This window comes from Protopterus annectens, chromosome 5.part0 (genome assembly GCF_019279795.1).
Source record: "Protopterus annectens isolate FY-2018-M chromosome 5.part0, PAN1.0, whole genome shotgun sequence".
NCBI classification, from domain to species: domain Eukaryota; kingdom Metazoa; phylum Chordata; order Ceratodontiformes; family Protopteridae; genus Protopterus; species Protopterus annectens.
Window position 1 is genome coordinate 111,338,765 of NC_056735.1, and position 16,160 is coordinate 111,354,924.

The 16,160-nt window shown below is 46.2% G+C and overlaps 1 protein-coding gene across 2 annotated transcripts in view; it reads left to right on the plus strand.

The window, feature by feature from the left end:
* ARL13B (ADP ribosylation factor like GTPase 13B) overlaps positions 1-16,160 on the plus strand; it is a 1,170,737-nt gene that overhangs the window by 899,268 nt on the left and 255,309 nt on the right. For both annotated transcript variants that reach the window (XM_044072157.1, XM_044072156.1), the window contains exon 8: positions 9,288-9,570. In XM_044072157.1, the coding sequence (XP_043928092.1) occupies positions 9,288-9,570 (283 nt within the window). The remainder of the gene's footprint in view (positions 1-9,287; positions 9,571-16,160) is intronic.

The window sequence follows — 16,160 nt, forward strand, 5'->3', positions numbered from 1 at the left end:
AGAGGATACAGACTACGAGGATTAGGAGGGGTCCCCACGGTCACCCCCTGACTATGTCTCCTTCGGAGACATCCTGGAAATATTGAAACAGAGGGGTGGCTGGAAGCCCTCTAACCCTTTCTTGGAGGAGTCTGTCTTCCTGTAGGCTTTTCGCTCTTGGCCTTCTACCTCTTGGTTGACCCCACCTGCTGACGAGTTAGTTCAGCTCATCATGCAGCATGCGTGGAAGAACCCTGACTCTATTGAGGCCATTCCCCGGAGACCAGATAAGATTCTTTCCCCACCGGAGTATCCCTACTGGCCTAGAGGTTTGCCAGTTGATACTATGGTGGGGGCAGCGACCACTAAAAAGGACCTAGCAGAAGAAAGTCCTACTGTTCATCCACTCAACAGAGAGTCTTGGGCTGTGGACAGACTAGGGAAGCGAGTGTTTGCTTCAGCGATCTTTGCTGTCAGTTCCCTGAACTACTTGGCACATTTCACGACACTACTTGCCACCCTTGAATCTATCTCCAATTCGTCCATGAGGTTGCTCTCCCACATAACCGAAGGGGCGGCTAGAGCTGCAGATGTAGGCATAGTCATGAGGCATCATGCCTGGATGCGCATCTGTGACCTCGAGGACTCCTTCAAGTCCTCCTTTTTGAATGCCCCTATTGAACCATCTTTCTTATTTGGTTCTAAAGTAAAGGACACACTGGCCAGGTGAGAGCAGGACGGTAAGACTTTGTCTGCTGTTGGCCTATGTTTTTCCAAGCCCCAGCGTTCTTTTTCCAGGAACTAGAGGAGTGAGAAGATATGGCACAAAAAAATCTCAAGTCCTTTCCATAACGCACGTAGCGAGGATTCCCCTAGAGGCAGAGGGGATTCCAATGGTGGAAGACACCACTTTAGGGGCAGGGGGGGTCCCCAAAATCAAGACTCCATAGGTTCATAGATTGGTACTGAGCTATCTGCCCGAAGGCATATATTAGCCCAGCCACGTTGTGCGGTATTCACTGCCCCTTTATAGTTCCCTAGACCCTTGTACTAGCAGCTAGTACCCTTGGCCCCTATCTAGTAGTGCTGTTGGTGTGATCCCCGGTGTGAACTTTCTGTTACCCATCCACTCATCAAGTTTCCTCTTGAAGAGTGGTAGTGAGGGCCTCTGTCTTATGTAGATCGGGACCCTGTTCCATAGTAAGGGAAGTCTCTGCGAAGGGAATCTATCCCTCCAGCATGTTCTATTCATTGTTGTGTTGAGGTTTATATCCCTAGAGCGTGTAGCGTGAGTAGATTTGGTTTTGCAAAGATGGAGCATGTTCAACAATTCTGGGTTGGACATGGCTCTGTATGTTAGACAGAGATCGCCTCTGAGAAAGCGTTATGCAACAGAGAACAGTCTTAGCTTTTTTAATCGTGCTGCACAGGGCAACCGTTAGAGGCCAGTAATTATCTTGGTTAGGTACCTCTGTGGTCTCTCCAGTTGCTGGAGATGTCTAGCCAGGTACATTCCAATTGGTGCAGGGATTCTTTCTCAGGACGGTCTTATCAACGCTCCTGAAGCGTTGCCTAATTGCTTTCCTCTGGAAGCAGTCTGGGCTCGTTTTTCTCTTCACCAAACTGCCTGGCGCTCTGTTACAAAAGATCGGTGGGTGCAGAGAATAATCTCCAGAAGCAACTACATCCCTCTTACTTTCCGTCCAAAACCTTCAAAGAACCTCCCCGATGTTTCACCCAATCAAAGGGAAGAAGCAACTTCAGAGATAAGAAAGCTGTGTCAAAAAAGAGTCATCCAACCAGTCCCTCCAGACCAATGTGGATCTGGTTTTTACTCAAGATTCTTTTTGGTGCCAAAAAAGACTGGGGACTGGAGACCCATTCTGGATCTCGGTCATCTAAACAAATCAGTGGTTCAAACCAAATTCCGCACGGTCACTGTTCAATCCATTCTCCCTTTTTTGCGGGAGGATGTTTGTATGTGCTCGATAGACCTCTGGGATGCGCATTACCACATCAAAATGGACAAATGCTCCAGGAGTCTCCTTCAATTCCGGCTAGGAGCCAATCAGTACCAGTTCCGAGCCCTGCCATTCGGTCTCTCGATGGCCCCCAGAGTGCTCACAAAATGTCTAGCAGTGATGACAGCTCATCTGAAACTTCAAGGATTCCAGGTGTTTAAATATTTAGATAATTGGCTCCTTTCCGCCCCCACCAAGCGTCTTCTGACCATGGCCCTCCATTACGCACTCTCATTAGCAGAGTACCTAGGCATCACAGTACATTGGGAGAAATCCAATTTACAACCTACCCAACAGCTGGAATTTATGGGGGCAGTTTTCAATACTCGAACATGCCGGGTATCTGTACCAGCCCTCAGGCTTCAGAGGTTAAGATTGCAAGTACAGGTGATACTTTGTCAAAGAAAGGTGTCAGCAAGAGAAGTTCTCCAGGCTCTGAGGTCCATGGCTGCAACCATTCCGATAGTTCCTCTGAGAAGATTACACATGCGACTGTTACATTGGCTCCTGTTGTCCCAATGGTTGGCAAATCTCCACCCCCTAAATTCACAGATCCTTATTACCAACTCTTGCAAGCAAGATCTCCTCTGGTGGATCAGGCTAGATGCAGAACTTTGGTGTCGCCCCTTTCAGACTCCTCAACCCAACGCCACGGTGACCACGGACGCTTCACTGATAGGGTGGGTGTGGGGCATTTTCAGGGAAAGACAGTCCAAGGCACGTGGTCGAGCTTAGAGGCCAACCTGCATGTCAATGTTCTGGAGTTGAGAGTGGTGCTGTTGGCGTTGCAGGCATTATATCCACTCCTTCCATCGGGAACGATTGTGATTCAGTCAGACAATATGTCAGTAGTCTGGTACATAAACAAGGAGGAACCAAATCCTACCCCCCGTGTTGACAGGCCATGAGAATTTGGCACTGGGCGATAGCTTCCAACCGCTTTCTTATAGCAACGCATATCCCCGGGAGCTCCAATGTGATTGCAGACAGGCTGAGCAGATGCATCCTCCTTCCACACGAGTAGTCTCTCAATCCAAGCGTGACTACAGAAATTTTCAGCCGATAGGGCCAACCTTGCTGTGATCTCTTCGCCTTCCCTTCGAACAACAAATGCAGCAGCTTTTTTGTCCTCTTTCCCCCAGAGGGGGAGTCCCCGAGAGACACTCTGACTCACGATTGGCCCATGGTTCTCCTCTACGCTTATCCTCCAATTCCCTTGATACCCCTATTTGTAAAGAAGGCAATTCAGTTGAGATGCAAGGTGATCCTTATTGCCCCATTCTGGCTTCAAGTGTGGTTCCCCTTCCTCCCACCTTACCTGTTACTACCTCCATGGATCCTGGACACTCATCCAGACAATTTCTCACCCCCCAAGGGTTGACTCTCCCAAATTTGTCCACTCTCAAACTGACAGCTTGGTTTCTCCACTTCCGTTAGTCACCAGGCAGAAAACCCTTTCTTCACCTGTTCACGATATCATTCTGGCCTCCCATAAGCCATCCACCTGAAAATTTTGCAGAGATAAATGAAAAAGGTTTGCCCTTTGGTCTAAAGAACAGATGCTAGACCCCTTCTCAGCTCCGGCCTCTGTTATACTTTAATACCTGTCTGAGCTTTTTGAGAATGGAGCATCAGCTTCTGCCATACAAGTCCATTTAGCACCTATTTCCAATTTTCCTAACGGATTAGAGGGTACTCCACTTATCTCCACCCACCTGTGTAAGACCTTTCTCAAAGGAGTATTTCATAGCAGACCTTCAATCAGGCCTCTGTTAGAGACATGGATTCTCTCCCTGGTACTAAAGTCTCTCTCTTTACCCCCTTTTGAGCCTACTGCAAAATGTGACCTCAAATTCCTATCATGCAATTATCTGTTTTTGGTAGCTGTCACATCATCTAGATGGATATCAAAATTACAGGCCTTATGCATCAAGAGCCCGTATTTAATTTTTCATAAAGACAGAGTGTCACTACATACTAATCCATCTTTTCTCCCCAAAGTGATTTCTGATTTCTCTGTGAACCAGTCCATTGAGCTCCCAGTGTTTTTCCCAAACTATTCCAATAAAGGAGAATACTGTCTACGTTCAGTGGACGTGAATACTGTCTACGTTCAGTGGACGTGAATACTGTCTACGTTCAGTGGACGTGAATACTGTCTACATTCAGTAGACGTGAATACTGCCTACACTCATTGGATGTGAATACTGTCTACGTTCAGTGGACGTGAATACTGTCTACATTCAGTAGACGTGAATACTGCCTACACTCATTGGATGTGAATACTGTCTACATTCAGTGGACGTGAATACTGTCTACGTTCAGTGGACGTGAATACTGTCTACGTTCAGTGGACGTGAATACTGTCTACATTCAGTGGACGTGAATGCTGTCTACGTTCAGTGGATATGAATGCTGTCTACGTTCAGTGGACGTGAATGCTGTCTACGTTCAGTAGACGTGAATACTTTCTACGTTCAGTGGACGTGAATACTGTCTACATTCAGTGGATGTGAATACTGTCTACATTCAGTGGATGTGAATATGGTCTATATTCAGTGGACGTGAATACTGCCTGCATTCAGTGGACGTGAATACTGTCTACGTTCAGTGGACGTGAATACTGCCTACATTGAGTGGACGTGAATACTGCCTACATTGAGTGGACGTGAATACTGTCTACATTCAGTGGACGTACATAGGCAATTGCATTTTACTTAGGACTAAATCTGTCTGCAAGTCAGGTCAACTTTTCATTTCCTTCTCTGGACAAAAAATGGGATGTGCTGTATCAAATGTCACTTTATCAAAGCGGCTCAGAGATTGTATTGCCTTTTCATTTACACATGCAAATGAGCCTAAACCTCACAATATCAAAGCACATTCAACTAGAGCTATAGCAACTTCTGTTGCTTTTCACTCCAGAGCTTCTGTGGACAACATTTACGCATCAGCCATTTGGGCTAAACCTCACACTTTCATCAAACATTACAAGTTGGATATGGTCTCCAGGGGAAGAGTGGCCTTTGGCTCAATGGTGCTCAGGAATGTTCTTCCATAAGGGCTACCCAGGTTTCTCAGGTAGCTTGGGATTTTGTCCCATCAGTGATGAATGGGTAGAAGTTTAACAACATCAGATAAAGAAGTTATGTCTTACTATAATGTTCCATCTGTGTTGTTGAACTTCTTTCATTCATCATATCCCACCCTTCGTCCCCCACCAAAGGCTCCTGGTGGATCTTCTGGGTCCTTGTGGTGTTTTCAGGGTTTTTGCGCAGAAATGGCCTCTGCTTTTACTTCTATATGTCTTATGCCAACTCGATCTGAGGTAACAGGGAGAAGGGCATAGTGGGTAGCAGCTTAGCTCAAGAGTTTTTGGTTTACGTGAGCTTGGTATTATGCCGACTCTGTTCCAAGGGCTCAGAACAGAACCCATCAGTAATGAATGGAAGATCATCAACAACACAGATGGAACGTTATGGTAAGACATAACTTCTTTTTTTAGTGCCTAAAAATACAAGGGACTGGAAACCTAGATCTCAGCAGACTGAACAAATCAGTTCATTGAACCAAATCCTACATGGTCACGCTTCAGCCCATTCTTCCTTTCCTGAAAAAAGGATGACTGGATGTGCTCCATATAGCTCAAGGATGCATAATATGACATAAAAATACACAGACAGTCCAGGAGGTTCTTAAGCTTCTGGCTGAGAGCCAGTCGCTACTAATTCAAAGTACTGCCCTTTGGTCTCACCACACCCTCCAGGGTGTTCACCAAATGCATGATAGTAGTAGCAGCTCACTTGGGAATGCAGAATTCTGAGTGTTTCCATACCTAGACAACTGGCTTCTGACTGCCACAACCAGGCATTAACTCATAGAATTTCTAACAAGTAATAATAAGTTTTAAATATCTATTTAACAGAAGTATATCTATGTTTTAAATATAATAATATGACTTTAACAACTTGATTGATTTATATGTAATGTTTTTTATAGGTTGGCTGTGTCATGTGGTGTTTTGTCTGCCTTAATTATATAATATGAATACTTTTAATTCAAAATGTATTAAATAACACTGAGGAAGGGATACTCCCGAAAGCTTTGTTTTCTGTTTTAGAAATAAAGTGAGTTTTCTATCTCATTTCGTTTTTGGATGTTATATTGGCTCTGAATAGAGAAGATTAAAACCGTGGTTGGAATATATATTTCTTATTAACTCATAGAAACCAGACAAAAGATTCTTCCAGTGAGCTTTTCCTTGGGAATAACTGTCAATTAATGTCACCTAGCGCCAACCCAAATCCTAGAATTCATAGGTGCCATTTCAAACACAAAAACCACCATAGCCTCACTTCCTCCACAACAACTATGGACAATTCAAACACAAGTTTAGAGCACAGTCAGCAAGAACAAAGTGCCAGCCAAACTAATTCTCTGAACATTGGGCTCCATGGCAGCATCAATAAATCTTGTACCTCTGGCCAGGTACCATATGCGAATTCTTCAGTGGTTACTTCTAGCACAATGGTCAATACTTACACATCCCATGTCCACATAATTTTCCATAACCAACATTTGCAAGAAAGATTTAATGGGGTGGACTCATTCAGAGCAAATTCTACAAGGAAGTCTTTTTTCTCCCCCTCAGCCCAAGGAGGGGGGGGCATTGCAGTGGAAAGACAGTCCAAGGGACTCTGTCCCCAGTAGAGGCCTCGTTGCACATCAGTTTTCCAGAGATAAGGGTTGTGCTGTTAGCGTTACAAGCCTTTCAGGATGCTCTTCCCTCTGGAATGATTGTGATTCATACAGACAGCTTGGCAGTAGTCTGGTACATCAACAAACAAGGGGGAACCAGGTCTTATCCACTATGTCGAGAAGCCCTGAGAGTGTGGCAATGGTTGATCTCATCGACCCGCTTTCTTAGAGCAACGCACATTCCAGGGAAGTCCAGTGTCATAGCAGACAAGTTAAGCAGGTCCATTCTTTTACCTCATGAGTGGTCCCTCAATCAGTGTGTGTCCGAGAGAATTTTTCATTCATGGGTCCAGCCTTGCTGTGATCTATTTGCCTCTCACCTGAACAACAAATGCAGCAGCTATTTTGCCCTAATCCACCCAATGGGGGGAAGACTGACTGGCCCCCCATTATGCCTTTCCATCAATACCTTTGATTTCAAAATTTCTTCAGAAAGCCATCAGGTTGAAGAGCAAAGCGTCCTCATAGCCCCCTTTTGGTCTCAACAGATGTGGTTCCCCTTTCTTTGGCCTCACCTAATCAAATAACCTTGGATACTGGATCCAATTCCAGAACTTGTGTCCCACCTGACAGCCATGGTACATCCCAACATTCCCAATCTCAAGCAGATGGCTTGGTATCTCCACTTCCAGTAGTAGCCAAACAACCAGTGCTCTCTTCCCCTGTTCGACACATTCTGTCATCTCATTAACCTTTCACATGAAAGCTGTATTTTAGCAAATGGAAAAAGTTTGTATATTGGGCCCTGCAGAAATGACACTGACTCCTTTTCAGCCCCAGTTCATGAAATCTTCAAATTCTTGGAATTCCTTTTTGAGAGTGGAGTCTCTGCCTCCACCATTAAAGTTCAACTAGCAACCATCTCCAACTTCCATATTGGTTTCAAAGACTCTTCTGTGGCATCTCACAAACTCTGTAAGTCTTCCTTAAGAGGTACACTTCTGTTAAGACTTCCCTTCAAAGACCCTGCTCCACCATGGGACCTCAACTTGATATTACAAGCAGTCACTCAACAACCATTTGAACCTGCTCACACTTGTGATATTAAGTTCCTTTCCTGGAAGACTATTCTGTTAGTCGTGCTCACTTCTGCCAGAAGAATTTCTGAGATTCAAGCCCTATCATCTAAACCTCCATATTTAGTCTTTCATAAGGACAGGCTTTCACTCAGAACTAACACTTTGTTCCTTCCAAAAGTGGTGTCTGAGAACAACATCAATGAATGTATTAACTTGCCCATTTTCTTCCCCAGCTGTTCTAACAAAGGAGAGTATTGCTTACATTCTTTGGATCTACATAGTTACATTTCTACCTTGACAGGACAAAAGATTTCAGAAAATCGGACCAGCTTTTTATCTTCTTTTCACATGCTAAATTGGAGCAAGCTGTATCCAAAGTCACTTTAGCAAAATGGCTGGCTAGCTGCGTTTCCTTCGCGTATTCCAAATCCGATGTTGTTCTTCCAAGAACCCCAAAGGCTTCCACGGGGTCTGTGGTTAAATCAGCTGTTTTTCAGGCTAGAGCATCCATGCACAACATATGTGCTGCAGCAACATGGGCTAACCTCTTACCTTTATTACTTATTACAAGTTGTTTCTGGTCTCCAGGGGTAGAGCATCATTTGGCTCAATGGTGCTTAGGCATATCCTTCCTTAGTCTGTCTAGGAAATAAGGTAGCTGGGGACTCTGTCCCATCCATTGCGGATAACATGAAAATTGACAACTTCAATTAAAACGTTATGTACTCACCGTAACATTCCATCTGTGTTGTCGATTTTCATGTATCCTCAACTCCCCACCCTCCATTCCCCTACCTAATTCTTTTGGAAGAATGGGTGATTTCTGCCTTATCTCAATCTGGCTGATCATTGGAGTATAAAATCTTTCTTTCTTTCTCTTCTTCTGCTTATTCTGTCAACAAACTCAATCTGAGTTAATGAACCAGTTGCGTTTTGGGTAGAGGGGGAAGCTTGAGAGTTTTTGGTTGCCACGAGCTTTAGCGAGCAGCTCCGTTGGTTCTGAGGGAACAGAATTGAACCCATATGTTCAGGATACATGAAAATCGACAACTCAGGTGGAACGTTATGGTGAGTACATAACTTCTTTTTTACCAGAAAAGTCTGACTGGGACAGAGCCCATTTTCAGCGGAGGCCTGGGGAGAAACACTCCACATGTATGTCTTTGGAATGTGGGAGGAAACCAGAGCACCCATAGGAAACCCATGCAAATGCAGGAAGGACATGCCGACTCCGCACAGAAGACATACCAGCCAAAAATCGAACTGGAGAACCTTTTGCTGTGAGGTGACAACACTAACCTCTGCACCACTGCGCTGCCTTAACATACCTGGTTTTGCCAACACTGCAAGAATTGTATCATCACTTTTCTCTGTTTTATTACAGTAACTGGTGGCTTGCTTGTTGTGGCTGCCTGCTGCAGACATCTGCCTTGATTGTCTAGTGTTACATTGAATAATTTGGCAACTGTACTGTTTCAGATATTTAAATATATTATTTATTTTTTTTAAGAATGAATTCAAAACAAAAAAGCAGAAAGAGAAAATGAAGGAATGGAACAATACCCCCTATGGTGATGGTGAGATTCATCTTGGGTCCCCAGGCCTTCCAGCACCCACACATGTTGAAGATGAAGCTGGTTCCATCACTCAGAACCCTAGTGAATGTGAAGACATTGATACATACAGATGGGCACTGACTGCACAGCTGCAACAGGAAGAGCGAGACATTCAGAGTCGTGGCAGTATAGATTCTGGCAAGATGTTAGCAGAGGATGCATCTTGTAACACTCCAGGTAACATGAGCCATTTATTACCAATCCTTGTGTTTATTTACCTTAAATGCTTGATGCACTATAAAATAAGAGTATTTTTTCAGTTTTATCAAACCATCTTTGAGCCAATTGCATAGTTTTAGGTGACATCAATTTTTATATATATATTAATGTGTGTTTGTGCCCCATTTATATACCCCTTCGTGTACCAGCTTGCTGTCATTGGTTACCTAAAAACTACAGACATTTTTTTCGAATTTGCATTGTCATATGTGTATTCTTCCATTGGGAATGAGAGAGTTAGGATCTTAGTGATGTTTTCTGGCTTTCAACTGATGTTTTAAAATGTTGCTCAGCTGAATCAGTTTAGAGATTGTTCAGGAGGGCATTTAGCTCACACTTTGCTTTGCAACCATTGTTTGAATATTAGATAATTGATTGTTTCTCTGGTTTTGAACATTGTTATTACTATTATTTTGATATTATTTCAACCATTGCATTTTCAGGTTAATGTATATGTCATTGTGTATCTAACTAAATTTGTGTACAGTTCTCTGTGTTGTATTCTATCATGTGCCATTTCTTGCTGTGGATATTGGTGGACGATGAATGAAAAATGGATGGCAGACCAACCCATACAGAATTTTATCAAACACTGGATAAAAACAACATACCTCATTCTGAGGAGCAATCCTCGTTTTGAATTGTCTTAAAAATTCCATGCTCCAGGCTACTCCACATTAAAAGATCCATTCATTGCCAAGTACTTTTTCTCAAATATACATGGCAAATAACATGTGATCATATTAATTCATCAAATGACCCTTGGCTAAGTATGAAACTTAGTACAAAGGATTAGTTCAGATAAAATCACTTTAGCTAGCAGATGCAGGAGACTCTCTCTCTCTCTCTCTCTCAGAGATACCCTCCCTGCAGGTGGAATAAAGACATCTTGTTGAAGTTTAAAGCAGTTTATTCAGTTAAGTAGGTAGCTGGATGAGTGTTTTTTGTTCTAAAGTGCTATTTTTAGAACTGAGCTTATTATTGAAAACTGGGGCTCTTTTATGTGAAAATGTACTGTTTTTGAGACATTTTAAGTGAAGTGTAAGAATTTAAAGTTTGGAAATTGTTTTATGTACTTAAACACTGAACGTTTTGGTGCTTGTGTACACTTTGCGACATCTTACCTTCATTGTTTTACTGCTTGAGACATTTTACTTCAAGGTGTTATATTTGAACATCTATTATATTGTATGTTTGTGCTTGTGTACACTTTGTGACATCTTACCTTCATTGCTTTACTGCTTGAGACATTTTACTTCAAGGTGTTATATTTAAACATCTATTATATTCTATGTTTGTGCTTGTGTACACTCTGTGACAGCTTATCTTCATTTCTTGTTTTCTCATGGTGCACTTTCTGTGGAAGGGACTTACGAGCTCTGACTGGGTTTTGGTGTATTGCTTGTGCTTTTACTTTTGAATTTTGAGGGACTCTGTGGGGCAGTGTGTGCTCCTTGTGAACTCTTGCCTGACAACTTCCCCTATGACTAACTCTTCCCAGCGGTGCTTATCAGCAGTCAGGCTTCTTCCTCTGCTACAGCATGGATTCTTACACTGGTCCTGCCATTTCTTCTTGTGCTGTACCTAAACAGAAGAAAACAGAGTAGGCACCCATGCCGCTACAATGGGCTCTGACAGTGCATCACCCACTGGTGAGTGACTCTTCAGTGGCTATTTGTTGTTCCTTGTACTACTCACTGTTTTCTCCAGGTTCCTCTGGTGTAGTCCCTTCATCCACCATGAACCAGGGGTTAGCTACTCCTCCTGTGTCTGTTTTAGTGTCCAGTCTAGGTATGGGAGAACAATCTTCTTTAGGTATGGGAGATGTTTATCATTCTCATTGCTGCAAAAGCCTATGGGTTGTATCCTGCCAAGAATACAGCAACCTGTCTGCTTACTAAACCTTTAATCGCCTCCCACACAGTCACTCAGGCTGCCTGTAGGCTGGACCCTTTTTTGGAGGACGCTATATGTATATCCTGACTGACTAAAAATCTTGAGTACTTTCTTGCTGTCTCGTACAGGTGCATCTCTGAGGCCGTAGTTAACCTTCAGCTTCTTGTCAGACAGAGTAGAGCCTTTAGGGAGCCCTTTTACACTCTTTTTTATTAAAATTATCTGTATTTTTGTTCTATGAATTTCTTGTCAGAGTTGCAGTTTAGCACTTTAAGAAAACTGGCTTTTCAATGAACATCGTTAGACATTCCTCAATTAGTTATTCTAGTCTATCAATTGCTTTCTAGGTATCCAGTGTAGGTTTAAACTGTAGGGGCTTGTTTTACATGAATATTTAAGATGATATTTAATTATTTAATATCTGAGTATTGCATTTTGGGCAGAGAAATGTGTGTGTGTTGTGGTGTGTGTGTGTGTGTGTGTGTGTGTGTGTGTGTGTGTGTGTGTGTGTGTGTGTGTGTGTGTGTGTTGCTTGCTTCTTAGGCTGCTTGTGAACACTTCATGACTGCCTACTTACTTTTAACTGTTATTTCTAGCAATTTACTAAAGGGTATCTTTAGTCTGTACAATACACTCTCAGTTAACCACCACCTGTGGGGATTGGTAGATGCCAAGTAACTGTAGATCTGAAGTAGGCAGACTTCATTCGTCTGCAACCTGTGGGTATCGGATCCGACCTCGGATCCGAGCCGGCAATTCAAAAGCTTAGGCTCCGAGCTCCTAGCTCCTCCCTCTTACCCATAACCCCTTGCCAAGCCCTGACTGACCTCAGATTTCGTTTGCCGCTTTTCAAGTAGCTACGGAATTCCAGAGCTCCTGGCATTGGTGAAGATAAGAAAGAATTTTTTGACAGAAAAAGTTTTAAAAATCTTTATTTTTGTTGTTGATATAGTTAGTGTTGAGTGTGTTTAGGCTTTCCTCTCTCTTTTATTTAATTATTCTCGGGTTTTGCGTAGTTTGTTTGTGTGTGTTTTGTGTTAGGCCTTAGGGTTGTGATGTCTGAAGCCCATAAGGCTGTTTTCTCAAATGTCCGAGTGTGGCCATAAGCTGTCCCCAGCGGATGGCCACACTCAAGAATCTTGGGGTTGAACACCTGTCATCTGGTTGTACCATTTGTGCAGGGTTCAATCCCGGCTTTGAGGAGCGGAGGCGAAGCTGGTGCTGGCGGGTCTTTTACCTCCAGATACCGCCCGGCCTCTGCCCTTCCACTCAGCAACCTGTTGCTGTGGGTTCTCCCCCTCCGGCTGGGACTCAACCTCCCTCTAAGTTGCCGGAGGGGAAGGAATCCTCTAGGGAGAGAGAAGAAGGAGAGGCACAGGAGAGGCACCACAAGCGGAGAGCCGAAACTTCCAGTTCGGCTCCTCCATCTAAGCGGGCCTCCCCTGTGGCTTCTAGCTTTCCTCCTCCTCGGCTCCACTCCTCGGTTCTCTCCTGGACCTGAGGAGGAGGAGGCTAGCCCTTCTAGGAGGTCTCCGAGGCGGCTCTCTAGGTCCGCTTCGGTGGCCTCCACCAGGTCAACATTTTCAATGAGTGACGCTGATATGGACCGGATGATGAGGAAATTCATCCAGGCCCAAATGCAAATGGGAGTGCTCCTAGCCCCCCCCCCCCATCCGGGAGGGGCTTGACCCTTTTCGCCCCCTTGGCTCCTTCTCCGACCCATACCATGGGTTCGGAGCTGTCGGCGCCGGGCAGATTTGGATCCGGGGGTGGGTCGGATCCGATCGGTCCGCGCACCTCGGATTCGTCCCATCCCTTGAGTGCTTCGGGTACTTCGGACCCGACCTCGGAGCCGAGGGCCGAGCCTCGGATCCGAGGGAGCTGGTGTGTCTTCGGCTCCGTCCAGGTCGGAGCGCACCGGTCTCTCGGATCCGACGGTTTCGGCTCCGACTCCGATCCGTGCGTCGGATCCGAGTGGGGGTCGGCTCTCGGGGCTTAGAGAAGCTGGCTCCCCCTCGGCTTTCGACGTAGTGGAAAGGGCACTGTTGAGGACATCCGGACCCCCGGTCCCTGCCACGGCTCCATCCCGCACTCCCTTGCAGTTGGGCCAGGCCCCCACCAGCCGGTCCCAGGGACAGCCCACCTCGATGTCCCAAGTGGTTCCCTTGGAACATCCTACTGCTGAAGAGTACTCCTCGGACAGCCCCCCCGATGAAGTACCTCGGAAGCGTAAGTGCAAAAGGAGGCACATGGACTCCCGAGTCCGTCACTGAAGACACAGACTTGGATGAAGGGAAGGCTCCCTAGGTCACCCCCTGAGGACGTCTCATTTGGAGACATCATGGAGATGTTAAGGATCAGGGGGGGTGGTCTGCCCCCAAGGCTTCTTCGGACGAGTCTGTGTTCTTGGAGGCATTCGAGGCGGCCCTTCTACCTCTTGGGTGTCCCTCCTGCTGACCCCTGGTGGATCTTATTTCCATCAGGGCGTGGAAGGATCCGGACACCATTGAGCCTATCCTAAGCGCCCGGACCGCATTCTTTCCCCTCCGTCGGACCGCACCCACTGGAGTAAGGGCCCCAGTAGATGCCATGATGATGGCTGCAGCCACGAAGAGGAATTGGCCCAGGAGCGTCCCTCCATGCATCCTCCGGGCAAGGAGTCCCGCTCGATGGATCGCATTGGGAAGCGAGTTTTTAGTTCAGCAACCTTCACCTTGAGAGCGCTGAACTACATGGCACATGTCATTAGGATGCAGCGGGATCTGATTAAAGAATACGCTGCATCTCCCCCGGAGTCCATGTCGAGTGAGGATAAGCAGGTATACTCCACCCGAATGGCCACTCTCAGATCAGTTTCCAATACATCTATGCGGCTGCTTTCTCATGCTACTGAGGGAGCCGCTAGAGCCAGCGGAGCAGGCCTAGTCATGAGGCGACAGGCCTGGCTCCGCCATTGTGATTTTGCAGAGCCCTTCAAGGCGACCTTCGCGAATGCCCCTTTCGATGGTTCTGCCTTGTTTGGCAAGACTGTTCGCGAGACATTAGTCCAGAGTGAAAAGGACGGGAAGACGCTGTCTGCCGTCGGAGTCCGCTTCTCAGCTCCCCAGAGGTCCTTCTCTAAGAACCAAAAGGGACAGAAGAAGATGTGGTTCCGGAAGTCGCAGCAGTCCCAACCTGCTCCGGATAACCAGTCCTTCCGTGGCAGAGGAGGACGGGGAGGTCGTCGTGCTAGAGGCAGGGGGGCTCCTGGCAACTTTGGGTCCAGAGAACCTTTCTCTGATAGACCCACGCAGCAGCCCTGAAGGGTTGCCCAGCTGTCCGTCTCTGGAGGCAGTCGGGGGGCGGTTTTCGAGGCACCTGACTTCTTGGGAGTCCATAACAACAGACAGTTGGGTGCTTCGTGTCATATCCAGAGGATATTCAATTCCCCTATTCAAGGTTCCCAAATCTCGCAGCCTCCCAGATGTTCCACCCGACCAAAGGGAGGCGGCAGCTGTCGAAATCGAACAGCTGCTAGAAAAAAGAGCTATCCAGCGTGTCCCCCGAGATCAAACCAGATTAGGGTTTTACTCCAGGTTCTTTTTGGTGCCAAAGAAGACGGGGGACTTAAGACCAATCTTAGATCTTTCCCAGCTGAACCTGTCAGTAACCAAGCAAAAGTTCCGGATGGTCACCCTGCAATCTATACTTCCCCTCTTGAGGGAGAACGACTGGATGTGCTCCATCGACCTCAAGGACGCGTACTACCACATTCGGATGGACAGACGATCCAGGAGGTTTCTTCGCTTCCGGCTGGGAGCCAGTCATTATCAGTTCAGGGTCCTCCCCTTTGGTCTCACCTCAGCCCCCAGGGTGTTTACCAAGGTGCTAGCGGTGGTAGCGGCCCACCTGAGGCTCCAGGGATTACAGGTCTTTCCGTACCTGGACGACTGGCTCCTGACAGCATCATCAAGGCATCTTCTGTGCTCAGCCAGGGATTACTTTCTTCAACTAGCACCAAGGCTGGGCATCACGATCAACTGGGAGAAATCTTTACTGCACCCCACACAAGTTATAGATTTCATAGGAGGAAGACTAAACACCAGATCAATTCGAGCCTTCCTCACCCCAGACCGTATCGCCAGCCTGAAGTGTCATGTGACAGCGATCCTGCAACCATCTCCAACTGCAGCTTCGGTCCTGAGGGCCCTAGGTTCTATGGCGGCAGCTATTCCGCTTCTCATTCATGCCCGTTTACGCATGCGGGTTCTTCAATGGACCCTTCAGGTTCAGTGGTCCCCTCTTTGTTCCTCTCTAAACGCTCCGATTGCGGTCAGCAAGGCGTGCAGGGACTCCCTTCTTTGGTGGCTTCTTTCTCCGGAGCCCCTGGCAGGGAGACCTTTTTGCGCTGCATTTGCCCGAGCCACAGTGACCACGGACGCTTCTTGCGTCGGGTGGGGGCATTCTGGGAAAGATTGACCAAGGCACGTGGAATCCCACAGAGACGTCATTGCATATAAATGTCCTGGAAATGAGGCGGTGCTCCTAGCGTTGCAAGCACTTCACCACGTTCTTCCTTCAGGGACTATTGCGATACAGACAGACAACATGTCGGTAGTCTGGTATATCAACAAACAGGGAGGAACCAGGTCTTACCCCTTTGTCGAGAGGCC